The sequence below is a fragment of the Bufo gargarizans genome, chromosome 9, assembly GCF_014858855.1.
Source record: "Bufo gargarizans isolate SCDJY-AF-19 chromosome 9, ASM1485885v1, whole genome shotgun sequence".
In the NCBI taxonomy this organism is placed as follows: domain Eukaryota; kingdom Metazoa; phylum Chordata; class Amphibia; order Anura; family Bufonidae; genus Bufo; species Bufo gargarizans.
The window spans coordinates 23,733,408-23,759,511 of record NC_058088.1 but is presented as its reverse complement, the minus strand read 5'-3'; the positions used below and the strand labels follow the sequence as shown (position 1 = coordinate 23,759,511).

General features: G+C 45.6%; 1 protein-coding gene across 3 annotated transcripts in view; it reads left to right on the top strand.

The window, feature by feature from the left end:
* LOC122945997 overlaps nucleotides 1–20,174 on the top strand; it is a 60,837-nt gene extending 40,663 nt beyond the window's left edge. Inside the window, exons 7-9 of one of the 3 annotated variants that reach the window (XM_044305259.1) lie at nucleotides 1,055–1,270; nucleotides 14,371–14,533; nucleotides 19,314–20,174. In XM_044305259.1, the coding sequence (XP_044161194.1) occupies nucleotides 1,055–1,270; nucleotides 14,371–14,533; nucleotides 19,314–19,986 (1,052 nt within the window). In that variant the 3' untranslated portion in view covers nucleotides 19,987–20,174. Of the gene's footprint in view, nucleotides 1–1,054; nucleotides 1,271–10,754; nucleotides 10,909–11,865; nucleotides 12,688–14,370; nucleotides 14,534–19,313 lie in introns of those variants that run through there. The other 2 variants (XM_044305261.1, XM_044305262.1) reach the window with 2 other exon arrangements.
* The last annotated feature ends 5,930 nt before the right edge of the window (nucleotides 20,175–26,104 follow it).

Here is a 26,104-nt window from a genome sequence, read left to right as displayed (position 1 = left end):
GAGAGAGGGAGGCAGTACTATCTGTACCTGCATCGTTTACAGGGAGAGAGATGGGCAGTGCTATCTGTACCCAGGATCCTTTCCTGGGAGGCAGTACTATCTGTACCAGGATCATTTCCTGGGAGAGACAGGGAGGCAGTACTATCTGTACCTACATCATTTACAGGGAGAGACAGGGAGGCAGTACTATCTGTACCTACATTATTTACAGGGAGAGATAGGGAGGCAGTACTATCTGTACCTACATCATTTACAGATAGAAAGGGAGGCAGTACTATCTGTACCGGGATCATTTCCTGGGAGAGAGATGGGCAGTGCTATCTGTACCCAGAATCCTTTCCTGGGAGGCAGTACTATCTGTACCAGGATCATTTCCTGGGAGAGACAGGGAGGCAGTACTATCTGTACCTACGTCATTTAAAGGAAGAGACAGGGAGGCAGTACTATCTGTACCTACATTATTTACAAGGAAAGACAGGCAGTTATAGCTGTGCTGGCATTATTTCCTGGGAAAGACAGGGAAGCAGTACTATCTCTACCTACATCATTTTTAGAGAGAGACAGAAAGGCAGTAATATCTGTACCGGGATCATTTCCTGAGAAAGACGGTCAGTGCTATCTGTACATATATAATTTACAGGGAGGCAGTACTATCTGTATTTGCATAATTGTCTGAGGGAGACAGCAATGTCTGTGCCTACATCATTTACAGAAAAATATATGGCGGCAGTACTATCTGTACCTACATCAATTACAAAAAGAGACAGAGTGGCAGTATTAAATACCTGCACAACTTAGGCTACTTTTTGTGCGGATCCGTCACGGACGGATCCGTTCAGATAATACAGCCGTCTCCATCCGTTCAGAACAACTGACCTAAGAAGCAACTGACAATTTTACTAGGATTATCGTACAACCTAATGTCGCCCTTTAGTTCTACCTGTTTTGCAAAAATATGTATAAAGTGAATACAACCCTTAGGAATGAAGACCTTTATGATTTGATAACAAGTTACGTAACTAAATTTCTCCCCACACTGTGCTTAATGAGCCAGGAAGAGAAAAGGACGGCAGGGTCCACAGGATTTCTTCCAAAATGGTCATCGACATTGATCGGTTGATTCAGATGGTGCATGATCGTCCTGAGCTCTATGACCCCAAAGTGCCTTCCTATGCTGACCGGTACAAGAAGAAGAAAGCCTGGGATGAGATCTGCAGTGTTGTCGTTCCAGGTTGGGATCGCTGCAGTGAAAAAGAGAAAAATCTCAAAGGTGAGCTTTTTTAAAACATTTTCCTGATCAAAGAAGGAATAATTTATGTCTGAAAATATTTAATAAAAAAACTTGGGTAGAAGATTATGGATAGTTTATTGCCTCCATAACAAAGGTGTGGACTTTTGAGACTGTAATGGAAGTGCGGGGCTGTGTATCGCCATGAAATCCGTTCAAGGTGACCGTGCAAAATTACAGTAAATAATGGTCTTCTAGTGGAGCTCATTCAAAAAAGAAAGCTAGTATGATGGTTCTGAAAATGTGCTCTTTCAGAGAGGTTTTCTGTACTTTTTTTTGGGGTTTATACAGTGTCATCCAGAGAGTATACGCATAAACACGGCGAGTAGTGTTCTCGTGGCAGTGTATTTCATGCCTTACGTTTGACCATCAATATCAGAACAGTGGGGACCTGACTTTACGCACCTCTGCAGTCCAGACCAATGTAAGCAATGAAGAGGCCGCAGCGCTCGCGTCAGCACTGCAGCCCTCAGTGGAGAGGCTCGGAGTCAAACCCTCACCGATCTAATATTGGTAGCCTGTCCTAAGGATAGTCCATCGATTTTTTAAAACCTAGATAACTTCTTTAAACTCACATACATAGTGCCACTCAGAGAGTGCCCCCATACACATTGCCATCCCGAGAGTGCCCCCATACACATTGCCATCCAAAGAATGCCCCCATACACATTGCCATCCAAAGAATGCCCCCATACACATTGCCATCCAAAGACTGCCCCATACACATTGCCATCCAAATACTGCCCCCATACACATTGCCATCCCGAGAGTGCTCCATACACAATGCCATCCTGAGAATGCCCCCATACACATTGCCATCCAAATACTGCCCCCACACACATTGCCATCCAAAGAATGCCCCCATACACATTGCCATCCAAATACTGCCCCCATACACATTGCCATCCAAAGAATGCCCCCATACACAATGCCATCCCGAGAGTTTCCCTGTACACATTGCAATCCCGGGAGTGCCCCCATACACATTGCAATCCCGAGAGTGCCCCATACAGATTGCCATCCCGAGAGTGCCCCATACACATTGCCATCCCAAGAGTGCCCCCATACACATTGCCATCCCGAGAGTGCCTCCATACACATTGCCATCCCAAGAGTGCCCCCATACACATTGCCATCCCGAGAGTTTCCCCCATACACCATGCCATCCCGAGTGCCCCCATACACCATGCCATCCCGAGAGTGCCCCATAAACATTGCCATCCCAAGAGTGCCCCTATACACATTGCCATCCTGAGAGTGCCCCATACACATTGCCATCCCAAGAGTGCCCCTATACACATTGCCATGCCGAGAGTGCCCCCATACATATTGCAATCCCGAGAGTGCCCCCATACACAATGCCATCCCGAGAATGCCCCCATACACATTGCCATCCAAAGACTGCCCCCATACACAATGCCATCCCGAGACTGCCCCCATACACAATGCCATCCCGAGAGTGCCCCCATACACATTGCCATCCAAAGCCTGCCCCTATACACATTGCCATCCAAAGACTGCCCCCATACACAATGCCATCCCGAGAGTGCCCCCATACACATTGCCATCCCGAGAGTGCCCCCATACATATTGCCATCCCGAGAGTGCCCCCATACATATTGCCATCCCGAGAGTGCCCCCATACATATTGCCATCCCGAGAGTGCCCCCATACACATTGCCATCCCGAGAGTGCCCCCATACATATTGCCATCCCGAGAGTGCCCCCATACACATTGCCATCCCGAGAGTGCCCCCATACATATTGCCATCCCGAGGGTGCCCCCATACACATTGCCATCCCGAGGGTGCCCCCATACACATTGCCATCCCGAGAGTGCCCCCATACACATTGCCATCCCGAGAGTGCCCCCATACACATTGCCATCCCGAGAGTGCCCCATACACATTGCCATCCCGAGAGTGCCCCCATACACATTGCCATCCCGAGAGTGCCCCCATACACATTGCCATCCCGAGAGTGCCCCCATACACCATGCCATCCCGAGAGTGCCCCCCATATACCATGCCATCCCGAGTGTCCCCATACACCATGCCATCCCGAGAGTGCCCCCATACACCATGCCATCCCGAGTGCCCCATACACATTGCCATCTAGAGAGTGCCCCCATAAACATTGCCATCTAGAGAGTGCCCCCATAAACATTGCCATCTAGAGAGTGCCCCCATACACATTGCCATCCCGAGAGTGCCCTCATACACATTGCCATATTGCCATCCCAAGAGTGCCCCTATACACATTGCCATCCTGAGAGTGCCCCTATACACATTGCAATCCCGAGATGCAATGCCGAGAGTGCCCCCATACATATTGCCATCCCGAGAGTGCCCCCATACACATTGCCATCCAGAGACTGCCCCCATATACAATGCCATCCCGAGAGTGCCCCCATACACAATGCCATCCCGAGAGTTCCCCTATACACATTGCAATCCCGAGAGTGCCCCCATACACATTGCAATCCCGAGAGTGCCCCATACACATTGCCATCCAAAGACTGCCCCCATACACATTGCCATCCCGAGAGTGCCCCCATACACATTGCCATCCCGAGAGTGCCCCCATACACAATGCCATCCCGAGAGTGCCCCATACACATTGCCATCCAAAGACTGCCCCCATACACATTGCAATCCCGAGAGTGCCCCTATACACATTGCGATCCAAAGACTGCCCCCATACACATTGCCATCCCGAGACTGCCCCCATACACAATGCCATCCCGAGAGTGCCCCCATACACATTGCCATCCAAAGCCTGCCCCTATACACATTGCCATCCAAAGACTGCCCCCATACACAATGCCATCCCGAGAGTGCCCCCATACACATTGCCATCCCGAGAGTGCCCCCATACATATTGCCATCCCGAGAGTGCCCCCATACACATTGCCATCCCGAGAGTGCCCCCATACATATTGCCATCCCGAGAGTGCCCCCATACACATTGCCATCCCGAGGGTGCCCCCATACACATTGCCATCCCGAGGGTGCCCCCATACACATTGCCATCCCGAGGGTGCCCCCATACACATTGCCATCCCGAGAGTGCCCCCATACACATTGCCATCCCGAGAGTGCCCCCATACACATTGCCATCCCGAGAGTGCCCCCATACACATTGCCATCCCGAGAGTGCCCCCATACACCATGCCATCCCGAGAGTGCCCCCCATATACCATGCCATCCCGAGTGTCCCCATACACCATGCCATCCCGAGTGCCCCATACACATTGCCATCTAGAGAGTGCCCCCATAAACATTGCCATCTAGAGAGTGCCCCCATAAACATTGCCATCTAGAGAGTGCCCCCATACACATTGCCATCCCGAGAGTGCCCTCATACACATTGCCATATTGCCATCCCAAGAGTGCCCCTATACACATTGCCATCCTGAGAGTGCCCCTATACACATTGCAATCCCGAGATGCAATGCCGAGAGTGCCCCCATACATATTGCCATCCCGAGAGTGCCCCCATACACATTGCCATCCAGAGACTGCCCCCATACACAATGCCATCCCGAGAGTGCCCCCATACACAATGCCATCCCGAGAGTTCCCCTATACACATTGCAATCCCGAGAGTGCCCCCATACACATTGCAATCCCGAGAGTGCCCCATACACATTGCCATCCAAAGACTGCCCCCATACACATTGCAATCCCGAGAGTGCCCCTATACACATTGCGATCCAAAGACTGCCCCCATACACATTGCCATCCCGAGAGTGCCCCCATACACATTGCCATCCCGAGAGTGCCCCCATACACAATGCAATCCCGAGAGTGCCCCCATACACATTGCAATCCCGAGAGTGCCCCCATAATACACATTGCCATCCAAAGACTGCCCCTATACACATTGCCATCCAAAGACTGCCCCCATACACATTGCCATCCCGAGAGTGCCCCCATACACATTGCCATCCCGAGAGTGCCCCCATACACATTGCCATCCAAAGACTGCCCCCATACACATTGCCATCCCGAGAGTGCCCCCATACACATTGCCATCCCGAGAGTGCCCCCATACACATTGCCATCCCTAGAGTGCCCCATACACCCCCGATACACAGTGCAATCCCGAGAGTGCTCCCATACACATTGCCATCCCGAGAGTGCCCCCATACACATTGCCATCCCGAGAGTGCCCCCATACACCATGCCATCCCGAGAGTGCCCCCATAAACATTGCCATCTAGAGAGTGCCCCCATACACATTGCCATCCCTAGAGTGCCCCCATACACCATGCCATATTGCCATCCCAAGAGTGCCCCTATACACATTGCCATCCTGAGAGTGCCCCTATACACATTGCCATCCTGAGAGTGCCCCCATACACATTGCAATCCCGAGAGTTCCCCTATACACATTGCAATCCCGAGATTGCCCCCATACACATTGCCATGCCGAGAGTTCCCCCATACACAATGCCATCCCGAGAGTGCCCCCATATACCATACCATCCCGAGAGTGCCCCCATACACATTGCCATCCAAAGACTGCCCCCATACACAATGCCATCCCGAGAGTGCCCCCATACACAATGCCATCCCGAGAGTTCCCCTATACACATTGCCATCCCGAGACTGCCCCCATACACAATGCCATCCCGAGAGTGCCCCCATACACATTGCAATCCCGAGAGTGCCCCATACACATTGCAATCCCGAGAGTGCCCCATACACATTGCCATCCAAAGACTGCCCCCATACACATTGCCATCCCGAGTGTGCCCCCATACACATTGCCATCCCGAGAGTGCCCCCATACACATTGCCATCCAAAGACTGCCCCCATACACATTGCCATCCCGAGAGTGCCCCCATACACATTGCCATCCCGAGAGTGCCCCCATACACATTGCCATCCCGAGAGTGCCCCCATACACATTGCCATCCCTAGAGTGCCCCATACACCCCCGATACACATTGCCATCCCGAGAGTGCTCCCATACACATTGCCATCCCGAGAGTGCCCCCATACACATTGCCATCCCGAGAGTGCCCCCATATACCATGCCATCCCGAGAGTGCCCCCATACACATTGCCATCCCGAGAGTGCCCCCATACACATTGCCATCCCTAGAGTGCCCCATACACCCCCGATACACAGTGCAATCCCGAGAGTGCTCCCATACACATTACCATCCCGAGAGTGCCCCCATACACATTGCCATCCCGAGAGTGCCCCCATACACCATGCCATCCCGAGAGTGCCCCCATACACATTGCCATCCCGAAAGTTCCCCCATAAACATTGCCATCTAGAGAGTGCCCCCATACACATTGCCATCCCTAGAGTGCCCCCATACACCATGCCATATTGCCATCCCAAGAGTGCCCCTATACACATTGCCATCCCAAGACTGCCCCTATACACATTGCCATCCTGAGAGTGCCCCCATACACATTGCAATCCCGAGATTGCCCCCATACACATTGCCATGCCGAGAGTTCCCCCATACATATTGCAATCCCGAGAGTGCCCCTATACACAATGCCATCCCGAGAGTGCCCCCATATACCATACCATCCCGAGAGTGCCCCCATACACATTGCCATCCAAAGACTGCCCCCATACACAATGCCATCCCGAGAGTTCCCCTATACACATTGCAATCCCGAGACTGCCCCCATACACATTGCCATCCCGAGAGTGCCCCCATACACATTGCCATCCAAGGACTGCCCCCATACACCCCCCATACACAGTGCAATCCCGAGAGTGCTCCCATACACATTGCCATCCCAAGAGTGCTCCCATACACATTGCCATCCTGAGAGTGCCCCCATACACATTGCCATCCTGAGAGTGCCCCCATACACATTGCCATCCCGAGAGTGCCCCCATACACATTGCCATCCCGAGAGTGCCCCCATACACATTGCCATCCCGAGAGTGCCCCTATACACATTGCCATCCCGAGAGTGCCCCCATACACATTGCCATCCCGAGAGTGCCCCCATACACATTGCCATCCCGAGAGTGCCCCCATACACATTGCCATCCCGAGAGTGCCCCCATACACATTGCCATCCCGAGAGTGCCCCTATACACATTGCCATCCCGAGAGTGCCCCCATACACATTGCCATCCCGAGAGTGCCCCCATAATACACATTGCTGTCCCGAGAGTGCGCCCATATACATTGCAATCCCGAGAGTGCGCCCATATACATTGCAATCCCGAGAGGGCCCCCATACACATTGACTGTCAGTGTTCCCCAATAAACATTTCCAGACGTAGTGCCTCCATGCACACTGCCAGGAAGGGACCTGTAAGTAGCTGGCACATTGACCCTCACGGATAAAAAGCACTGCAGTCATCTACGAGTCCATAGCAGTCAGTCAGACGTAGGCCTGCATCGTCCCATAGTAATAATTGGAATGGTCTGATCGGACAGCAGTGACGTTAGTTTACATGCTTGACGTAAAACTGTAATAGATGTTATATGCCCCGAGCCTATAAGGTAGCGCCATAGAAAAGTTCATGTGATAGTCCCACTTGTACAGTTGAATGAAAAAGTAAGTGAACCCTTTTGAATTACCTGGATTATGTCATTGATTACTAATAAAATGCGGTCTGATGCCTCAGGACCTGGACGCCTTGCAGTCATTAAGGGAATAATGATTTCTAAGGCCTCTTTCAGATGAGTGTGTCCTGGGTGGAGATTCTGTAGAAGGAAGCTCATGCAGAGACACACAGCATTAGAAATCATTATAACGCTGCGCGCTCCTGCGACACAAGCAGTGTCCGTAACGGGAAATCCCGGGACACACAAGTCTGAAACAGGCCCAAGGTTAGCATTATACTAGCAGATTAGTCAGACGATTGTCGGGATGGAAGCGTTCCTTCCCGGCAATCGTCAGCGGAGGAGGCCGCTGCTATTACATGTAGCGATCTCCTCCACAGTATGTCTAATGCCATCGCTTGTCCCCATACTGAATCATTGTTTAGGGCAGGCATGTCCAAACTGCGGCCCTCCAGCTGTTCCAAAACTACAACTCCCAGCATGCCTGGATAGCTTACAGCTGGAGGGCCGCAGTTTGGACATGCCTGGTTTAGGGGCAGAAGACCGTGATTAGGCAGCACGATCTGCCCCCGGGCAAACGCTGATTTTTAAGCATGCTGAAAGTTTTCCGATTGCCTGAGGAAGGAACGTTTGCATTGGAACCTACACAGAGATAAGATATAATGGAAAGAGTTGTGCCTGTTCTGTGATTTTATTTTTTGACCCTCACGTGGTTTTGGCTTACAATCACCGATGGAAATCACCGACCTAAAGGCACCTTTACACTGGTCAGTTAAGCAGACGATTGTCGGGATGGAAGCGTTTTTTCTTGACAATCGCCTGTTCGTCGGTGAAGGACACCTTACATTTACATGCATCGATTTCCTCCACAATATGGAGAGGAGCCATCTCTAATGCCATCGCTCGTCCCTCTACAGAATCATTGTTTGCCAGTGCTGTTTAGACTGCACAATCTGCTGCCGGCAAAAAATTATTTAGGTGACCGCACCAACAATCTGACGAATGAGCATTTTGCTTGGTCGTAAGGTAATCAGCGGCACCTTTACACCGGCGTATGAAATCTTATAAGCGATAATCTGCCAGAGGTCTTAAGGTGTACAAAACATTTTGTGGGAGAATATAAGGGTAGAATTCATCATCTCAAGCCGAAGAGACATTGGGTGAAACAGCAAAACACTTACCCCAGGGACAAGGGAATCAACTAAAATGGTTGATAAAGATTTGTGGTTCCATATTGCCAAGTCACAGTCCTGACCACAGTGGACACTAAATTCATACACACTTTGCATAATTCAATAGTGCAGGTGAATATAAGAAACGTAATATATCTTATCAGAGAAAAATGTCTCTTTCTCCTCTTATCAGCTCTTTTTCTGCTCCATTCTACACTAACATTCTTTCAGAATTTTCTGCTAATTTCTGTCACGGATGGTGTAACAGAAAACAAGAAGTTACAAATAAGGATCCAACTGGCTTGATCAGAAACTAAGGAACAAAAGGGTGACTCCTATTTAAGCCCTGAGACTCTCCCTGTCTTCTCAGCCCATGCAAAATTAGAAAATTGCATGCCCTCGTGCCTCGACTGTATGACACCTGAACACCCTATAACAGTGAAGGGACACGACCACCGGCTCCCTACGCTTAATACGGAGGGAGTCAGGGTCACCTAGGATCAAGCAAACAGGAAAACACAAATCAATGACCAGACTTATCTGTAGAAGCCTCAGTTGTAGCATCCAGCATGTACACACTCCAGGAAGTTGTATAAACCGCAAAGTGATGCAGTATGGGAGGGGATTTAAAGGGATGCAATCAGTGCAACTAGATGACAGCTGAGAGAGGGAAACCAGATGACAAAACGAAAACAAAACAAAAGAACCTCAAGCAGGAGGTTCTGAAGAACGTCTGTCAGAGCTTCTCAGATGTCTGGCGATGACAATTTCATCTCAAGAGACCAAGAGAGGCTGTCAGCTCTTTGCAGAATCAGATTACAAGCTCACATAGATATCTATGGAGAGGGGAGAGAGGAAGGAGGAGTGAGCTGCAGAGAGACACAGAGGCTGCAGCAGGTAATAGTAAGTGTTATATCTCACCCCAAGTGCTTTATTCACATCACTTTTGCTCAGTACTTGCCTATTATATCTGGTGATTCTAAGTGAATGAGAGAAAATTAGGCTTGATGCCCACCACCATATGTTTCCCAGTGTGCTACCCATTTTTTTCCATGCATAGCACACTGACCAGTTCATTTCTGTGGGACCATGCACATATCCGTTTTTTTCACTGATCCATATGCCCTCGGCGCAGGTCCTATTCCTTTGAATATATGTGGATCGGTCTCACTCATTCAAGTCTTTGGGACTCTGAAAAATACAGGTAACATACGGAAGTTATCCGTGTGCTGTTTGTATTTTATACATGCGTTGCAAGGCGACGTTGAGAATTCCCTTTATGGCATCATGGCGCAGAAGACCTGTTCAGCAGTCTCCGCAGAGCCAGGACATACACAGCCAGAAAACTCCTCAAAGATGCGATCCCACAAGGACGCTGAGTGCTTGATCGCACTTGCGCAAAATAGGCTGGAGTTGTGGGACACCCGGCAGGATGCATACCGTGACCATTTCTGCAAAGATACATTGTGGGAGGAATTTGCCAAGAACCTCTTTTCACAGCAAATGGAGCAAGGAACCAGGGACGGGCGCAAGAAAAATTTGTAAGTTGCGCCATAGATGTCCCATTGCATCAGCTAAATAAAAAAAAAGTAATTGGCCCATTTACCTGTTTCTGTCATGTGACACCTTAATTGACCCCATTTAAGTACTTCATTGCCTATCCCTACTTGAACCTTTTGCTACCATGTTGTTTTTACAATGAAAATAATATATATATTTTTTTTTTACTTACAGTAAAAGCCATCAAGACTAGATGGAATTCGTGTCGAGACCAGTTCCGGCGTGAACTCACAGTGAAAGGGAAGAGCACTGAGGGACGGCTCAGCAAGCGACCCTATATTTTTACAAACCAGCTAATGTTTCTCCGTGACATCCTGCATCTTCGGCAGTAAGTCGTTTTTTTAAATTAATTTTTTACATTAATTCTTTATCAAATGTCATGTATTTTTTAAGATTTGGTAGACACAGAATGCTAACAGATTATCTGAGAATGTCCATTTATTTATGTACAATTGTATCTTGCTAAACCCAGATGGAAGTATGCCAAGTATAGTGCTGCACCCCCATACATCTCCCCCTCTTTTCTGTCTACCACCCTACACATGCCCTCTGTTCAGCCAATGATCCACAAACCGAACCTCACTCCTGTCTTCAAGACTTCTCTCGAGCTGCACCAGATCTCTGGAATGCATTACCTCTGACAATCACGTTAACTTCAAGCACAGTTTTAGGAACTTCCTAAAAACACATCTTTTTAGGGTGGCCTATCACATCCACTAATCTAAATCTTCTCCATTCACCTCTCTTTAACATTATTCTTTAGAACCTGATGTTTTTATCGCAAGCATCTCCTACACACCATGCACTCAAAAGCCCTACAGATATTGGCTGGTGACTGGCTTATATCTACTTCCCGAGTTTCTTAAGATGGCTGGACCATTCTACAACACGAGCACTTTTTTTTACCTTTTGTGTCACCCCTACTTTTTCATAGATTGTAAGCTCATGCGAGCAGAGCCCTCACTACTATTGTTTGAATTGTAGATTAATTTATTACTATGTAAGTTCAGATTTTTTTTGAACTTGTAATGTGTTGTGGAATATGTCGGCGATATATAAAAATTAAGTACCATAGGCACCTATGGTACGTATCATATCTCCATACATCCATCTATGTAGAACTGTTATACGAGGTCCAGATGGTGATGAAGAAGTATGCTAAGTACCATAGATACCTTTAGATACCTATGGTACGTAGTATATTTCCATATACAACTTTCCATAAGATGTTAAATGTGGCTAAGACATAGATTTCAAAGCTTGTTTGTTATCTTTTACACTCTAGAGCACGGGACAGTCAGGAAGATCTTCCAGAAGAAGAAAGTGAGCACTCGAATGAGACTCAGCTGGATGTCGCTGAGGTAGATACGCCCTCAGTCAGTAGTGCATGCTCGCCACAACCGAACCCAGAAGAGCCCTCCTTCCTGGGGATGTCTGCTGCGCCACTTAGTGTTCCTGATCCTGTACCCAGATCCAGTGGAACACGAAAGAGAGAACAGGATACAACTGTGGCTTCTCCAGCCCCGAACACTCAGGCACAGATAGATTCAAGGGTTTTGGACTACTTAAAGCGCAGCAGTGCCGAGGGTCCTGAAGACATTTTCTTGAGGTCTCTGGCACCCCATCTGAAGCAGGTGGCTCCAGAGAGACAACTTCGGTGCCAATCTGCTCTCATGGGGGTTATCGAAGTTTTTGCATCAGCCAGCGACCCAAGGGAGTTGTACCAGGCAGTGGAATACTACCGTGCCCAGGCAGATGGCCCAAGTACATCAGGCCCATACAGCCCTGGACCTCCCGCTCCCCGTCCTTCTCAGTTCAGGCCTCATGAGAGCTCACAGTCATTCTATTCTCGGGACAGGCCTGGCTACCATAAGCCAAATTACTATGCCCCTCCAGCACCTTGACCCATCCTATTCTGGACCAACCTTTTCCAGCCCGTATCCACCTCAGCTCCAAGGGCAAGACCGCAGTAAGGGTAGTGCCGGTGCACCACCTGCTGCTAGCTCTCGGACACAGGAGATGTTTGATAATAAAATGGTGTATTTTTTCCTTCTGTTTTCTCACCATGTTGGTGAAAACGTGTTTACACTTATTGCACCGTGTTGGTGCTTTCCTTTGCTTTTATTAAAATTTTTTAACAATTTCAGTTGTCACTGTTTTGTGAGTGCTTCTTGGGTTAGGTGTCAAGCTTGACCATGTCCAGGGTGTATGGCGTGAGTGAATTGGTCGAGAGGTGATGTTTTTGAGGTGAGAGACATTTTAGTGTCTGTACCAACTTGCAGGATGACAGGCCGAACTGGATGGACAAATGTCTTTTTTCAGCCTCATACACTATGTTACTATGTTACCTGTATACTGTTTTGAAAAAAAAAATTCTCCTAAAGTTTAACAAAAACTCATACAGATTAATTACTCTTGTATAGCGTTTTGTCAACCTATTGAACGTCATCTATAGAGATGAGCGAAGCGACATCAGATTCATTTCGGATGCTTCTCTCAAAAAATTCGTTATAATACTGTACGGAGATTAGTCTCAGTACGGTATTAGAATGTATGGGCGCCGATGAGCTGAAGTAAGTTATTCGCGAAGTCGGTAATTGATTTTTGCAGTGAAAAACTTGGAACCTTCAGTTCCAAGGTGCCACTCGGAACCGAAGCTGAGTTCCGTTCCAGGTTTTAAAGTGGTTTTTCACACGACTTTGTGAATAACTTACTTCGACTCATCGGAGCCCATACATTCTAATACTGTACGGAGACGAATCTCCATACAGTATTATAACAAATTTTTTAGCGTAGCTGCTTCGGATGTAGCATCTGAAGCTCGCTTTGCCCATCTCCAGTTACCTTTATGTGTGCTTAACAAAAAAGGGACACCCACATAATTCATTTTTTTGTTCCTTTTATTTTTTTATTTATATTTTTTTAAAAAATTGGGAACTTTAGTTTAACTTAATTTTTTATAAAAAAAATGTGTTTCCAATTTTTATTTTGATGTAATGTGGAAAGGGGAAAAAAAACAAAAGCATTAAACAAAAAAATTTAGAAAAAGTTAAATTCAGGAATAAAAAGTGAAAAAACTACTTTAAATATATCAAATCCATAAACAGTAATGGAGAGAAACATTTTTGGGGGAGTAGTAAAAAAGAAAAACCTCACATTTCTAGGGAAAAACTAGCAAACACATTTTTACAAACTGTCTTTTAACTCAAGAAATCCCAGAAATATTGATGAACTGAAATATGCAGGGAGGAATGGTCTAAATTCTTCAAAGCTTATTTCCAGCTGTCGGAAACATTTGGTGGAGGTGATTGCTGCAAATGCTTATTTGTCAGCTGATTGACATTTTTCATCAAGATGCCCGATTATCGCCAGCATATCTCCCTGTGTAATCGGAATGAGGGAGAAATGACTGCTGTAGCAATTTTTCCTCCCATGTTCACTTTGCATAGGCCCGTGTAATAGGGGTAGAAACAGTGTTTATTATCGCTGGTCCTGCCCAAATATCAGACAGGCTAATACAGATTTTAGAGAAGTCAGACCACATATTACTAATAATCAGTGCAGCAATCCAGTTAATTCCAAAGGATTCACTAACTTTTTGTTGAAAATGCACAGAAGATTGCATGGAAAATTTCAGTTTTTCACCCAGTTTTCATTTCCAGTATAAATAATATGTTAATTTGAAACTTCTGCTTTGAATTGTCTTTTTTCGCTCTTCATTAGTTAAGTGGTTTCATGATTTAAATATCTGCATTTTGCCCAGTTTGTAAAACCTGTATCCTGTCTGCAGCCAAAGAAATCCAGACACGGTGGAGATCTCTGAAAGACTGCTTCAGGAGGGAGCTAACTCTACAAAAGAAGCTGGAGAAAAGTGGAATTTCAACCAATAGGAGGCGGAAATACGTCCACTATGATGGCCTGCTGTTTTTAGAGCCCACCATAAAGTTGAGAGAGTGAGTGGCACCAACTAAGCTCTGCATGATGGTCCAGTCTCTGAAGACATTGGGGGAAATTTATTAGGGCTTCTATGCCACAAAAGCGATGCAAAAAAAATTGCAAATTGTCACCTCTCCATAGTTATGCCATATTTTGCATGTTTTACAAATTTGCAAGGGGCAAGGTTTTTAGTGTGAGGACGGAGCCTTTGCCACTCACTGGATGTACTATAATTTATGCCAGAAACTGGCATAAATTATAGCTCAAGTCTTCACCAGCCCGTAGCTGACGTAGATTTGAGTTTCCGGACCACGGAGGGGAATGTTAATAAATTAATTGCGCCTAACTCCAGGGCACAGGAGATCAACACTGGCACAAGAAATGCCACTCTTCATAAATTTCCCCCATTGTGATGATAACATTATTGCTTGGCTTAAAGGAATTGCCCTATTAAGACAGCCCACATTCTTGAGGACCTTTGACTTAAAAATAAGGGCACTTTAAGATGGATGACATTTCTATGAGTTTAGAGCATACAACACCTGGCCTGAACACTGACCCATTCAATTGAATGGGTATTGTCACATGAGCGATTTTCCCACCACCCATGACGGAGACATCCCATCCAAGGACAAGCAACTTGAGAAGGTAAAAAGGTCGACAACCCCACAACACTTAAGTCCAGTCTTCTGGATAGGATGTTCTCAGGGAGTAATCGCTTCCTGGATGATTTAACTCAAGTGTTCAAACCTGGGGAAGGTCCAGGTCTACCAGCCATGAGGGGACATAAATCTCTTGTGGATGCCACCTTTTTTCAGTCTGGCTTTTCCTCCACTCTCTTTCCCAGTCCCTCACCATCTCTGGTGAAAGCGTCTGTGGCCATGCCAGGTGGCTCTGGTCTTGTCCAGCCCATGGTTTTTCAGCTTTTGGCATTATTCTAGTGGCTGGAGCTGTGATTTCCTGCCTCCAAGATGGCCGTCGCTGGCTTAAGTGGCTTTTGAGCATGTACGAGAGACTGTAAGTGATTTTACTTCCAGTGTGTTCGACATAATTTCTGGCATTGGGCAACACTGGGCTAGATAAGATAAATAGGTTCTTCTTGAATTGCCAAGAGCCTCTCTGAGGTTATATAGCACCGTGCGAGTTACAAATTGGCGGTGGAGGAAGTCATACATCTTACCTTCCTGTGATCCTTTCTGCATCCATTCATTACTTCACTGTGATCGATGTCTTAGCGTGGGGATATTGCTTCCACGACCTTTCTGAAACCTCAAGACCTGCCAGTCCAGTACTTCTCTTGAGAATGTTGGGCATCATCTCTGTCATGATCAGTGAGGACATTCCTTTTTATTTTCGTTGTCTAATGTGGCAGTTGCTCTGCCACATTAGGAAATGTAATTCTAAATCTAAGAATAGAGAATGTGGGGTGTAGAGAAGTGTGTTACCTCAGCCCTATACTAAGCCTCTTTCAGTTTTGTTTGTGTTAGTAACTTGGAAACAGCATAGCCTGCTGTTGTACACTGTTTCCATAGCTCCCATGCACTGCAATGGGAGCTACTGAAACAGTGAGCAACGTCATGCTCTGCTGTTTCCTGGCCGGCTGGTGGTCGAAACTGTGTCTCATCTCGCCTTAGTAACAGCAAGATGAGACAACCTTTTTAACCCCTATATAGGAATCTGGACTTAGCTGCAGGGAACGTACCAGGCTGCTACCTCTTGGAGTAGTCTCTTTATGGTTGGCAGCGGACCCACAGGGGTCAGAAACACAAGTGCAGAGCACCAAGTCAGACAAAATCATAGTCAGGGACAGGCTGAGGTCATGGCAGGAGGAGTCCATGCAATACAGTAAACATTCCGAGGTCAGGGCAGGCAGCAAAGGGCCATTACGGTAATCAGGCTTTATGGGTTGGATTTTGGTAAGATCCCATCGAAAGAAACTTTATCTTCGGGGGATGATTTGGCAGGGAAGGCTTTATTTCCAGAGAAGGATACAGAGCTATTGCTGAAACAGTCCGACTATGTAAGATGTGAGACAATCCAGATCTATTGCAGATCAAATGCTTGAAGTGTTGGGGTCCAGGTGGCATAGGTTTTTTTCAAGTCCACAAGAATATGGAAACTTGCTGCCTGTAGGGCAATTTGGCTTAGATCATGAAAGAGGGATCAAGGCTCTAAGCCCAGACTGTGTTCTATCCCTTGTGAAGGCTCTAGATTTATTGATTCCTGTTTAGATGATATTCTTGAGAAAGCATCTGATAAGAAGAAGGAATTTCCAGTCCTGCAAATGTCTACTTTTTTTTCAGTAAATCTCAAACATTTTTTTAGGAGACAGAAGGATAGAGAAAAGGTATGGACGAGGGATATGTTTCTCGAGAAGTCTAGGAGACATTTTTAATTTTAGTCAGGAGAGTATATCCAGACATAGTAATGACCACAGAGGTACAGTGAGGCATAGCTTATCCCCTTGTTTTCATGCTTGAGAAGTGATTTCCAGGAGCTAGTGGATCTTGGAGGTAAGAATTCTCCCCACCCCCCACAGGACAGATTTGTGCAGATGTAGTGCCCCAAAGATCTGGACAAGAAATTGACAAAAGAAGGTATTGTAACATGTGTCTAGGTCGAAGGTAGGGAAGGGATTCTACTCCGTTATTTCTAGTGAAGAAAGCCAACAGGACATGGAGAGCCTCACCTGCCCATAAGACGCAGGTTTTACAGGAGGAAGATAAGAAAATAACACACCACCAATCAGACCCCCAGTGTTAGACAGGCCTCAGCTTAGAGCCCCAATCAAACCCCTAATGTTAATCACACCTCGGCTCAGACCCCCAAGGTTAATAAGACCCCCAATCAGACCACAGATCAGATCTCCAATCTGAAAAGGACCCCCATTCAGATTTAAGATCAGACTCCCAATTTGAATAAGACCCCCATGTTAATCAGACCTCAGAGCAAAAAAATATATAACTAAATAAACTTACCTCACTAGCACCAGACGCTCTGAGATCCAGTGCATTTCCTGGTCTTCCAGTCGCACTGTGCTGTGAACCAACGTCGCACAGAGTGCGGTCACACAGCGCACCAACGTCCTCACAATGTGCGGAGCCCTGCAGGAGAAGACCAGGAAGCAGTGAGTACAGAGCCCACATGTGGAACGCTGCATTCACGGGTCCCCAGTCCTCCTTCACAAATGAGCACTTCTATAGTAGAATCGCTCATTAGTATTTGCCCAATAAGACGCACTGACATTTCCACCCCACTTTGGAAGGTAAAATGTGCGTCTTATAGGGTGAAAAATACGGTAACTCTCACCTAATGTAGTTAAATCGTTTCTTCCAAAAAAAGATTCAAAATGGAGACGATTACATCAGTTCTAAACCTTTCCGGACTATGGATTTAGAAGATGCCTATTACCATTTTCCTATTCATGCATTTTAAGAACAGCAATTTTTTGGGGGGTTCCCTAGTGCACCTTCAGTGCAAACCCCTTCCTTTTGGGTTCTCTTAGGCACGAAGGATTTTTACCAAACTAGTGGCAGAAGTGGCAGCCTATGTCATATTGAGGAAGAGTCCCATATTCAATTTCCTGATAGTTTCCCATTCAGAGCAATCTCTACTTCAGGACCTATAGTTCCTCTGTTCTACCCTGACAACACTATGTTGGAATATAAATTCGAATAAAAAGGTCCTGTTTTCCTGGGGATTCAGTTGGACTCCATCGTTTAGAGTTTTTTTTTTTTCTGGCTGCATTGAAAGTATCTCTGATTATAAGCTGGGTTTGGCCATAAAGAAGGCTTTGGAGGTGGCTGTTCATCATTGAGGAAGAGACAAGATATCTTTTACTCAGGCAACACCATGCCAGTGTCTTATGTAAACCATGAAGGGGGAACAAAAGTTCCTTCGCTGTTGAAGCTAGCCATGGAAATTTTCCCGCTGGCAGAATTGAGAGGGTTATTGCTGTCTACAATTCATCTAAGGGGAAGAGACAACATTGCACATTTCCTGGGAGAGTGGTGTCTGAACAACAATGCGTTTCAGAAGATTGTAGAAAGGTGGGGGCGGAAGGTTCCACAGGCTTTTGTCCTCCTAAATTTATTTTGTTCATAGTTTAATCTCGCATGGGATGGGATGGAATGACTCCTCACTTAGGTGTAGTAATGGATTTCAAAGTCAATTACTGGTAAGTACAATTTTTGTTTTCTGAATGGACCATCGGTCTGTGCCAAGAAGATCTCAGCGTGTTCTAACGTTGTCCATTTTTCCTGCAAGACTCATTCATTCTAATGAATATTTTTTGGGAAAACACAGATCGCACACAGACTTCTCCCATGTTCACTGTCCAGAACACAGACAAGCTTTCTACCATCCGTCTGAAAGGGGCCTAACACTGTACTCCTGGAGACGTCTCTCAATCAGCTGTTATTGAGAAGGGAAGAGCTTTCTAATTTGTCACTGCGGGAGGAAATGAGCAAGCATTACAGCCCCCTTTAAAGGAACTCCACCTATATTTTCATCACTACATTCCTGTCTATAACATTTTTACATTTTCTTTTTGACTTTACATGTACATTTGGTATTAAATGTCTGGGATCTTTGATCCCAGACATTTGGTATTAAATGTCTGGGATCTTTGATCCTGGCTGTCAGTCAGGACATGCATGATCATCAGTATGTGCTGTTACATCCTATTGCGGTGAGAAGACCACAGGTAGAACATAATAACATGAGAATAGATTAAAAACTGTAAATAGACATATTTCAATATATGATAATGTATCTCTTATTTTCATCTTTATTCAGCCCCTTTGGTGGCAGCGCTGCACCTACACCCGCCAGCAATAACAGGGAGCCTGTTGAAATTCTGCAACCGTTTGACATTGAACGATCAGTGAGCCCCACTCCCCTACCACCACCGCTGCCTCCACCGCCAGCACCTGCACCAACCTTCCTGGCGCCAAAAAGAAACAGAAAAAAAGCTGTCAACACATCAGAGAGCGAGTGGGAATCACACCTGCTAAATGTCATGAACACCCTCAAAATGAAAACGGAGGAGAAAAGTGACAGCGATGAGATCTTTTTGAGAAGCCTCCTGCCCTTTGTCAAGAAAGTTCCCGATGAAAGGAAAATCGATATGCAGCTGAGCATGATGCATGTGGTGAAACGGTTCATGAAGCCACTGCCACCCATTCCACATTGCAATAGTAACAACTCCGCTCATATTCCACCACAACCGACACTAAAGCCCCACCGGAAACACCGACACCAGCGTTTAACATCCCCCCAACCCTCATTGTCAGTACCTGACCCATCACGTACACCCACAACCCCACAGACTCAACCAGCAGTTTCCCGTAACTCTCAACAAGAGAACAGTCATGGTCCACAACCATATTCTTCTCCATCTTCATCCTCCTCCTCGATAAACCCATCACCCCAAAGTCATAGAGACTCTCCGTACTACTTTGACCTGTAGCCAACTAGTCATTGCATTTGATATGTATATTTTTTATATTTATATAATTATTTTTTTTAATTATTTATATCACCCCCAACATTTCTTATAGGTTGTTTTGCTGAGCCATGATAGCTAAACTTCAGTTCTACGCCCTTCCTCTTTTCACAGGACCCCCTGTATTACAGGTGATGGAGAAGTAAAAAAAAAAAAGTTTTTCGAAACAGAATTCCTGTTCAGTCTCGTTATTTGCAAAGGGAGCTTCTAAGGCTACTTTCACACTTGCGGTAGAGTGATCGGGCAAGCAGTTCCGTCGCCGAAACTGCCTGCCGGAACAGGCAATCTGCATGCAACCGGACAGCATTTGTAGACGGGTCCGTCTCACAAATGCAGTGCAAGAACTGATCCGTCTGTCCGTTTGTCATACGGACAAGTGGTTCAGTTTCATAAGGATGGATCCGGGATTGCGGTATTTTGAATGCCAGATCCGGCACTAATACCTTCCTATGGAAAAAAAATGCTGGATCCGGCATTTAGGCAAGTGTTTTTTTGGCCAGAGATAAAACCGTAGCATGCTGCGGTATTATCTCCGACCTGAACAGTCAAAAAGACTGAACTGAAGACATCCTGATGCATCCTGAAAGGATTTCTCTCCATTCAGAATGCATGGGGATAAAACTGATCATTTCTTTTCCGGTATTGAGCCCCTGTGACGGATCTCTATGCCGGAAAAGAAAAACACTAGTGTGAAAGTACCCTTACTTTCACACTTGCGTTTTTCATTTCCGGCGCTGAGTTCCGTCCTAGGGGCTCAAATCCGGAAAAGAAATGATCACTTTTATCCCCCATGCATTCTGAATGGAGAGGCATTTTTGACTGATCAGGCTTTTCAGAAAACCGTAGCATGCAGTATTTTTACCTCCGGCCAAAAATCCTGAACACTTTGACTGAACGCCGGATCCGGTCTTTTTCCCATTGACTTGCATTAACTCCGTGTGTTCAGTCAAACCAGATCCGGCTTTTGCATGTTAAACCCGAAAAATGTGAAAAAAAAGTTTAAGTCCATAAATGGCAGATCCGTTTTTTTCCAATGCATTTTTTCATTGTGATCAAAACCCTGATCAGGATTCAAATGTAATCAATTTTCACACGTTTTTCCGGATCCGGCGGGCAGTTCCGGTTTCGGAATTGAACTCCGGATTTAAACAACGCTAGTGTGAAAGTAGCCAGTTAACATAAACAAGAAAGAGATTTTTCCCCTTCTTTCTGGTATATTTGCATTTTACTAAGTCCTGGAAAGAGATATTTCTTTAAAAATTCTGGTTTAGGCACAGCGAGCGAGCCGTAGAATAACCCCCACCATCATGGTCGTCGTTAAGCGTTGACCGGTTGGAACTATGGCCCATATTTATCAATGTATTTTTGCCTTTGTTCTGGTGCATTTTACTCCAAAAACATTGCTCTGGGATACATTTATTAACCATTTGCGTCATACACGTCTGTTTTTAAAAGTGCAGTGAAAAGTGGGCGTGGCTTGTTGGCCAGAATTGAGGCCCATTTATTAATTGCAGCTGTTTGTCCATCTCACTCCAGTAGGCAGGAGACATAAATGCTGGAGGGAAACATATCTAGGCAACATCTATGAACAAATTTGACATTGCGCAAAATTTTGATAAATTTGTAACCCATAATGACAAACGAATAATGATACATTCCCCCCCATGTTTTTTTTTTTAAAGAAAGATTTTTTTTTAAACAAGCTGTCTGATCAAGACACCCCATCCCATAAATCAAATGAATAGGTAAAAAGGAAACCCATAAAACTGTAGCAGAATTGCTATTTTTTCCAGTTGCACCCCGTTCGCAATTTTTTTTCCAGCTACCCACTACATCGTATGCAATATTAAATGGTGCCATTAGAAAGTGCAACTTGTCCCGCAAAATCGGGTATACGGCTATGTGAATGGAAAAATAAAAACGTTATGGCCTTGGAAAGGCAGCGAGTAAAAAACATTGAAAAAATGCTTTTCAATAGAAGAAATAGCAAAAATAAAATCTCTTCCATATATTTGTTATTGCTGCGTTCGTTGAGACCCGCACTACGCAGTCATGACGTTGATTATCCCATACATACAAAAAAAATAAAAAATTAAAAGGGAAATCTACAAGTCGTCTCGCAAAAATCAAGCCCTCACAGATCTCCATAGAAATTTAAAAAATATATAAAAGTTATGGGTCTTGGAATGCGACGATGAAAAAACATTTTCTTTCTTTTTAAAAAAAAAGTTTTTTATTGCGCAAAAGTAGTAAAACATAATGTATGTATGTATGTGATGAGTGAAACGAGCTTCGCTCAAAACTTCGGTTCAACCCCGGGCCTGTTTTCACCTTTCTGCCCAGGCCATTTTTTTTGCAAATCTGACATGTGTCACTTTATGTGGTAATAACTTTAAAACGCTTTTACTTATCCAGGCCATTCTGAGATTGTTTTCTCGTTACATATTGTACTTTATGACAGTGGTAAAAATTAGTTTGAAAAATCATTTTTATTCATAAAAAAAATACCAAATTTACCCAAAATTTGGGAAAATTAGCAAATTTCCAAATTTCTATTTCTCTACTTTAAAACGCATTAAAATGTTTTGCACTCGCGCGACGCACCCGCATCTTATCTGGCCCAAATCCATGACGCCCGTGTGAAACAGGCCTTACTACTTCAGTGCGGCGTGGCATGGAGGTGATCAGCCTATGGCACTGCTGAGGTGTACTGGAAGCCCAGGTTGCTTTGATAGCGGCCTTCAGCTTTCCTGTATTGTTAGGTCTGGTGTCTCTCATCTTCCTCTTGATGATACCCTATAGATCAGGGATGCCTAACCTGCGGACCTCCAGCTGTTGTAAAACTACACCTCCCTTCATGCCCTGCTGTAGGCTGATACCTCTAGCCTGTCTTGGCATGCTGGGAGTTGTAGTTTTGCAACAGCTGGAGGGCCGCAGGTTGGGCACCCCTGCTATAGATTCTCTATGGGGTTTAGGCCAGGAGAGTTTGCTGGCCAAACAAGCACAGTGATACTGTGGTTATTACTAGAGATGAGCGAATCGAAGTTGACGAAGTGGAATTCGATCTGAATTTCAGGAAAAATTCGATTCGCACCGAATCCCAATTTCCTCACGCTTCATGGTAACGAATCAAATTTTTTCCTAAAATGGCTGCTGCACTTGTTAGGACATGGAGCAAGGAACTCTGGCAACAATGCCATGCTTGCAGCCAATCAGCAGCCAGCCCTGTGATGTCACAGCCCTATAAATAGCCTCAGCCATCTTGGATTCTGCCATTTTTCAGTGTACTTAGTGCAGGGAGAGACGTCAACAGGCGCTAGGGACAGTGCTAGGAAAGACTTGGAAACTTATATTTTGCTCAGTAGAAGTTCAGGAAAAGAGCATTAGAAGTGTAGGGAAAGGATAGGGAGGAATTATTACACAGTATTGAAGCAGAACAGGGTTCAGTAGGGGAGGTTACAGCCTGGGTAATAGGAACAATCCTATTACACCTTGCTGCACTGACTGCGGATCCAAATTGCCATTATACAGCTCTGTAATTCCAGCAAACCGTTCCTGTTATTAGGGTGCAAGTGCTGTGTGATAGGGTTTATTACAAGGAAATATTTCTACGTCTTATTTGCCATTCAGCAGTGCAGTTATATGTTCTAAAGCCCTTTTTGGCGTGTATTAGTGGCACAAAAAAAAGTATTTGCTGTTGTGTGGTGAAGTGAGAAAATTACAGTCCTTTTTTGCGTGTATTAGTGGCAAAAAATATCTATATTTTGATTACTTACCGGTAATTTGATTTTCCAGAGCCCATGACAGCACCACGAAAGAGAGAGGATCCGCCCCCAGAGACAGGAAACCTGCAGAAAATAAAAGGGCGGACACTCTCCTCCCAATTCAGTGTGCTATCCAAGCATTTTCTTTCTATTTATATATATTATTTTTTTGCTGCTACACCCAAGTGAACATAGGAGAACCATAAACGCCAAAGGAAGGGGAATATAAGGGTGCTGTCATGGGCTCTGGAAAATCAAATTACCGGTAAGTAATCATCATTTTTCCCTTCACCCATGACAGCACCACAAGAGACTTAACAGAGGAACAACTAATGGTGGGAGAGTAGAAATAAGTACCTTTTCACCAAAGGAAGACCCCGAAGGAGAATTTAAGTCCAAAGGGTAGTGCCTATAAAAGGTTGAAGGAGAAGACCAGGTGGCAGCTTTGCAAATATCCTCAATGGGAACCGAGGATCTTTCTGCCCAAGAGGTAGCCACCACCCTGGTAGAGTGTGCTCTGAGACCCACTGGCAGAGATAAACCCGAAGACAGGTAAGATAAAGAGATAGCCGAAACAATCCACCTGGCAGTAGAGCTTATTGAAGCTGCGCCACCCTTATTCACTCCTTGGAATAGAATATAGAGTGAAGAAGATTTGCGCCATTCTTTTGTACGGGAAATATAGTTAAACAAAGCCCTTCTGACATCCAGGCAGTGAAGGGACTTCTCTTCCTCAGAACCAGGATTTTTAAAAAGGGTAGGAAGAGTAATCTCTTGTGATCTATGAAATTTGGAAGCGACTTTTGGTAGAAAAGCCGGATCAGGGTGGATCACAACCTTGTCCTCTAAAATCGTGGTTTGCGGAGGGTTAATGGAAATAGCCTGAATTTTATTTATTCTTCAGGCAGATGTCAATGCCACTAGGATACATAATTTCAGGGTGAGACATTTTATGGAAATGCAATCTATAGGGGACAAGTTAAGGCTTTTAAGACTATGTCCAAATCCCAAGGAGTAGGCCTAACTGATGACACCAAAGAAAACCTGTCAACTGCTTAAAAAACCTAAATACCCATGGACATGCTGCAACCTTCTGATTGAACAGAGCTGACAAGGTACTACCTGCTAGACCGAGGTCTAACCCTTTTTGGAGGAATTCTAATACCAAGTTTATGGGAGCAGAGGGTGGAATATCATTAATCTGGATTTTTGCAAAAGCTAAATATTTTTGCCATACCCTAGTATAAATGGCAACAGTAACCTTCTTCCTACTCTTAAGAAGAGTCGAAATTAGCCTTTTGTGGAGTGTATAAGTGGAAAAAGTAAGGGACTATTTTCCGTTCAGCGGTGCAGTTATATGTTCTAAAGCCCTTTTGGCGTGTATTAGTGGCACAAAAAAAGGATTTGCCGTTGTGTGGTGAAGTGAGAAAATTACAGCCCTTTTTGGCGTGTATTAGTGGCAAAAAAATATATATTTGCCGTTCAGTGGTGCAGTTATATGTTCTAAAGCCCTTTTTGCCGTGTTCTAGTGGCAAAAAATATATATTTGCTGTTCAGCGGTGCAGTTATATGTTCTAAGGACTTTTGTGGCGTGTATAAGTGGAAAAAAGTAAGGGCCTATTTGCCGTTCAGCGGTGCGGTTATATGTTCTAAAGCCCCTTTTGGTGTGTATTAGTGGAAAAAAGGGCTTATTAGCCGTTGTGTGGTGAAGTGAGAAAATTACTGACTTTTTTGGGATGTTTTAATTTCCTTTTTATTTATTTGATTTAACAGTATATCAGACAGAGAAGTGCCAGGCCCTGCACAGGGGAGTGGCAGAGGCATAAATGTTTCTGGCCCAAGCACAGGTCGTGGCAGCAGGAGTCGCAGCGAAAGGCCTAAGCTCCCGGTGTCATCTAGCAGTCGTGTCTTGACCAGCAACCCAGCGGTTCTTGAATGGTTGACTCGGTCATCCACTTCGTCCGAAGTAACATCAGACACCCCCAGCCAAGAGTCGGTGGGTTCGTCAGATACAACCCTTAGTTGGCATGGCCCGGGAGCAGGCCCTGTGCCCTCACCTGTCCTCAAGCTGCCTCTGTTCTTGTCTATTCCCTCAGCCAGAGAAGTATTATATGCTGTGGGCTCAGCTCCACTATACAGCGAGGATGAGCTACTTTGAGGACAGTCAGCAGCTACTCGCCAGCCATGATGTGGAGGAGACATCCGCCACTTCCTCTGGTAGGTGGGTAAGTAGTGATGAGGAGAGTGGTGTGGGAGCTGGTGTTACGAGTGGTCAGGCTCCTGACCGAGAGACTGTTGAGGAGGACATCAGTGACATG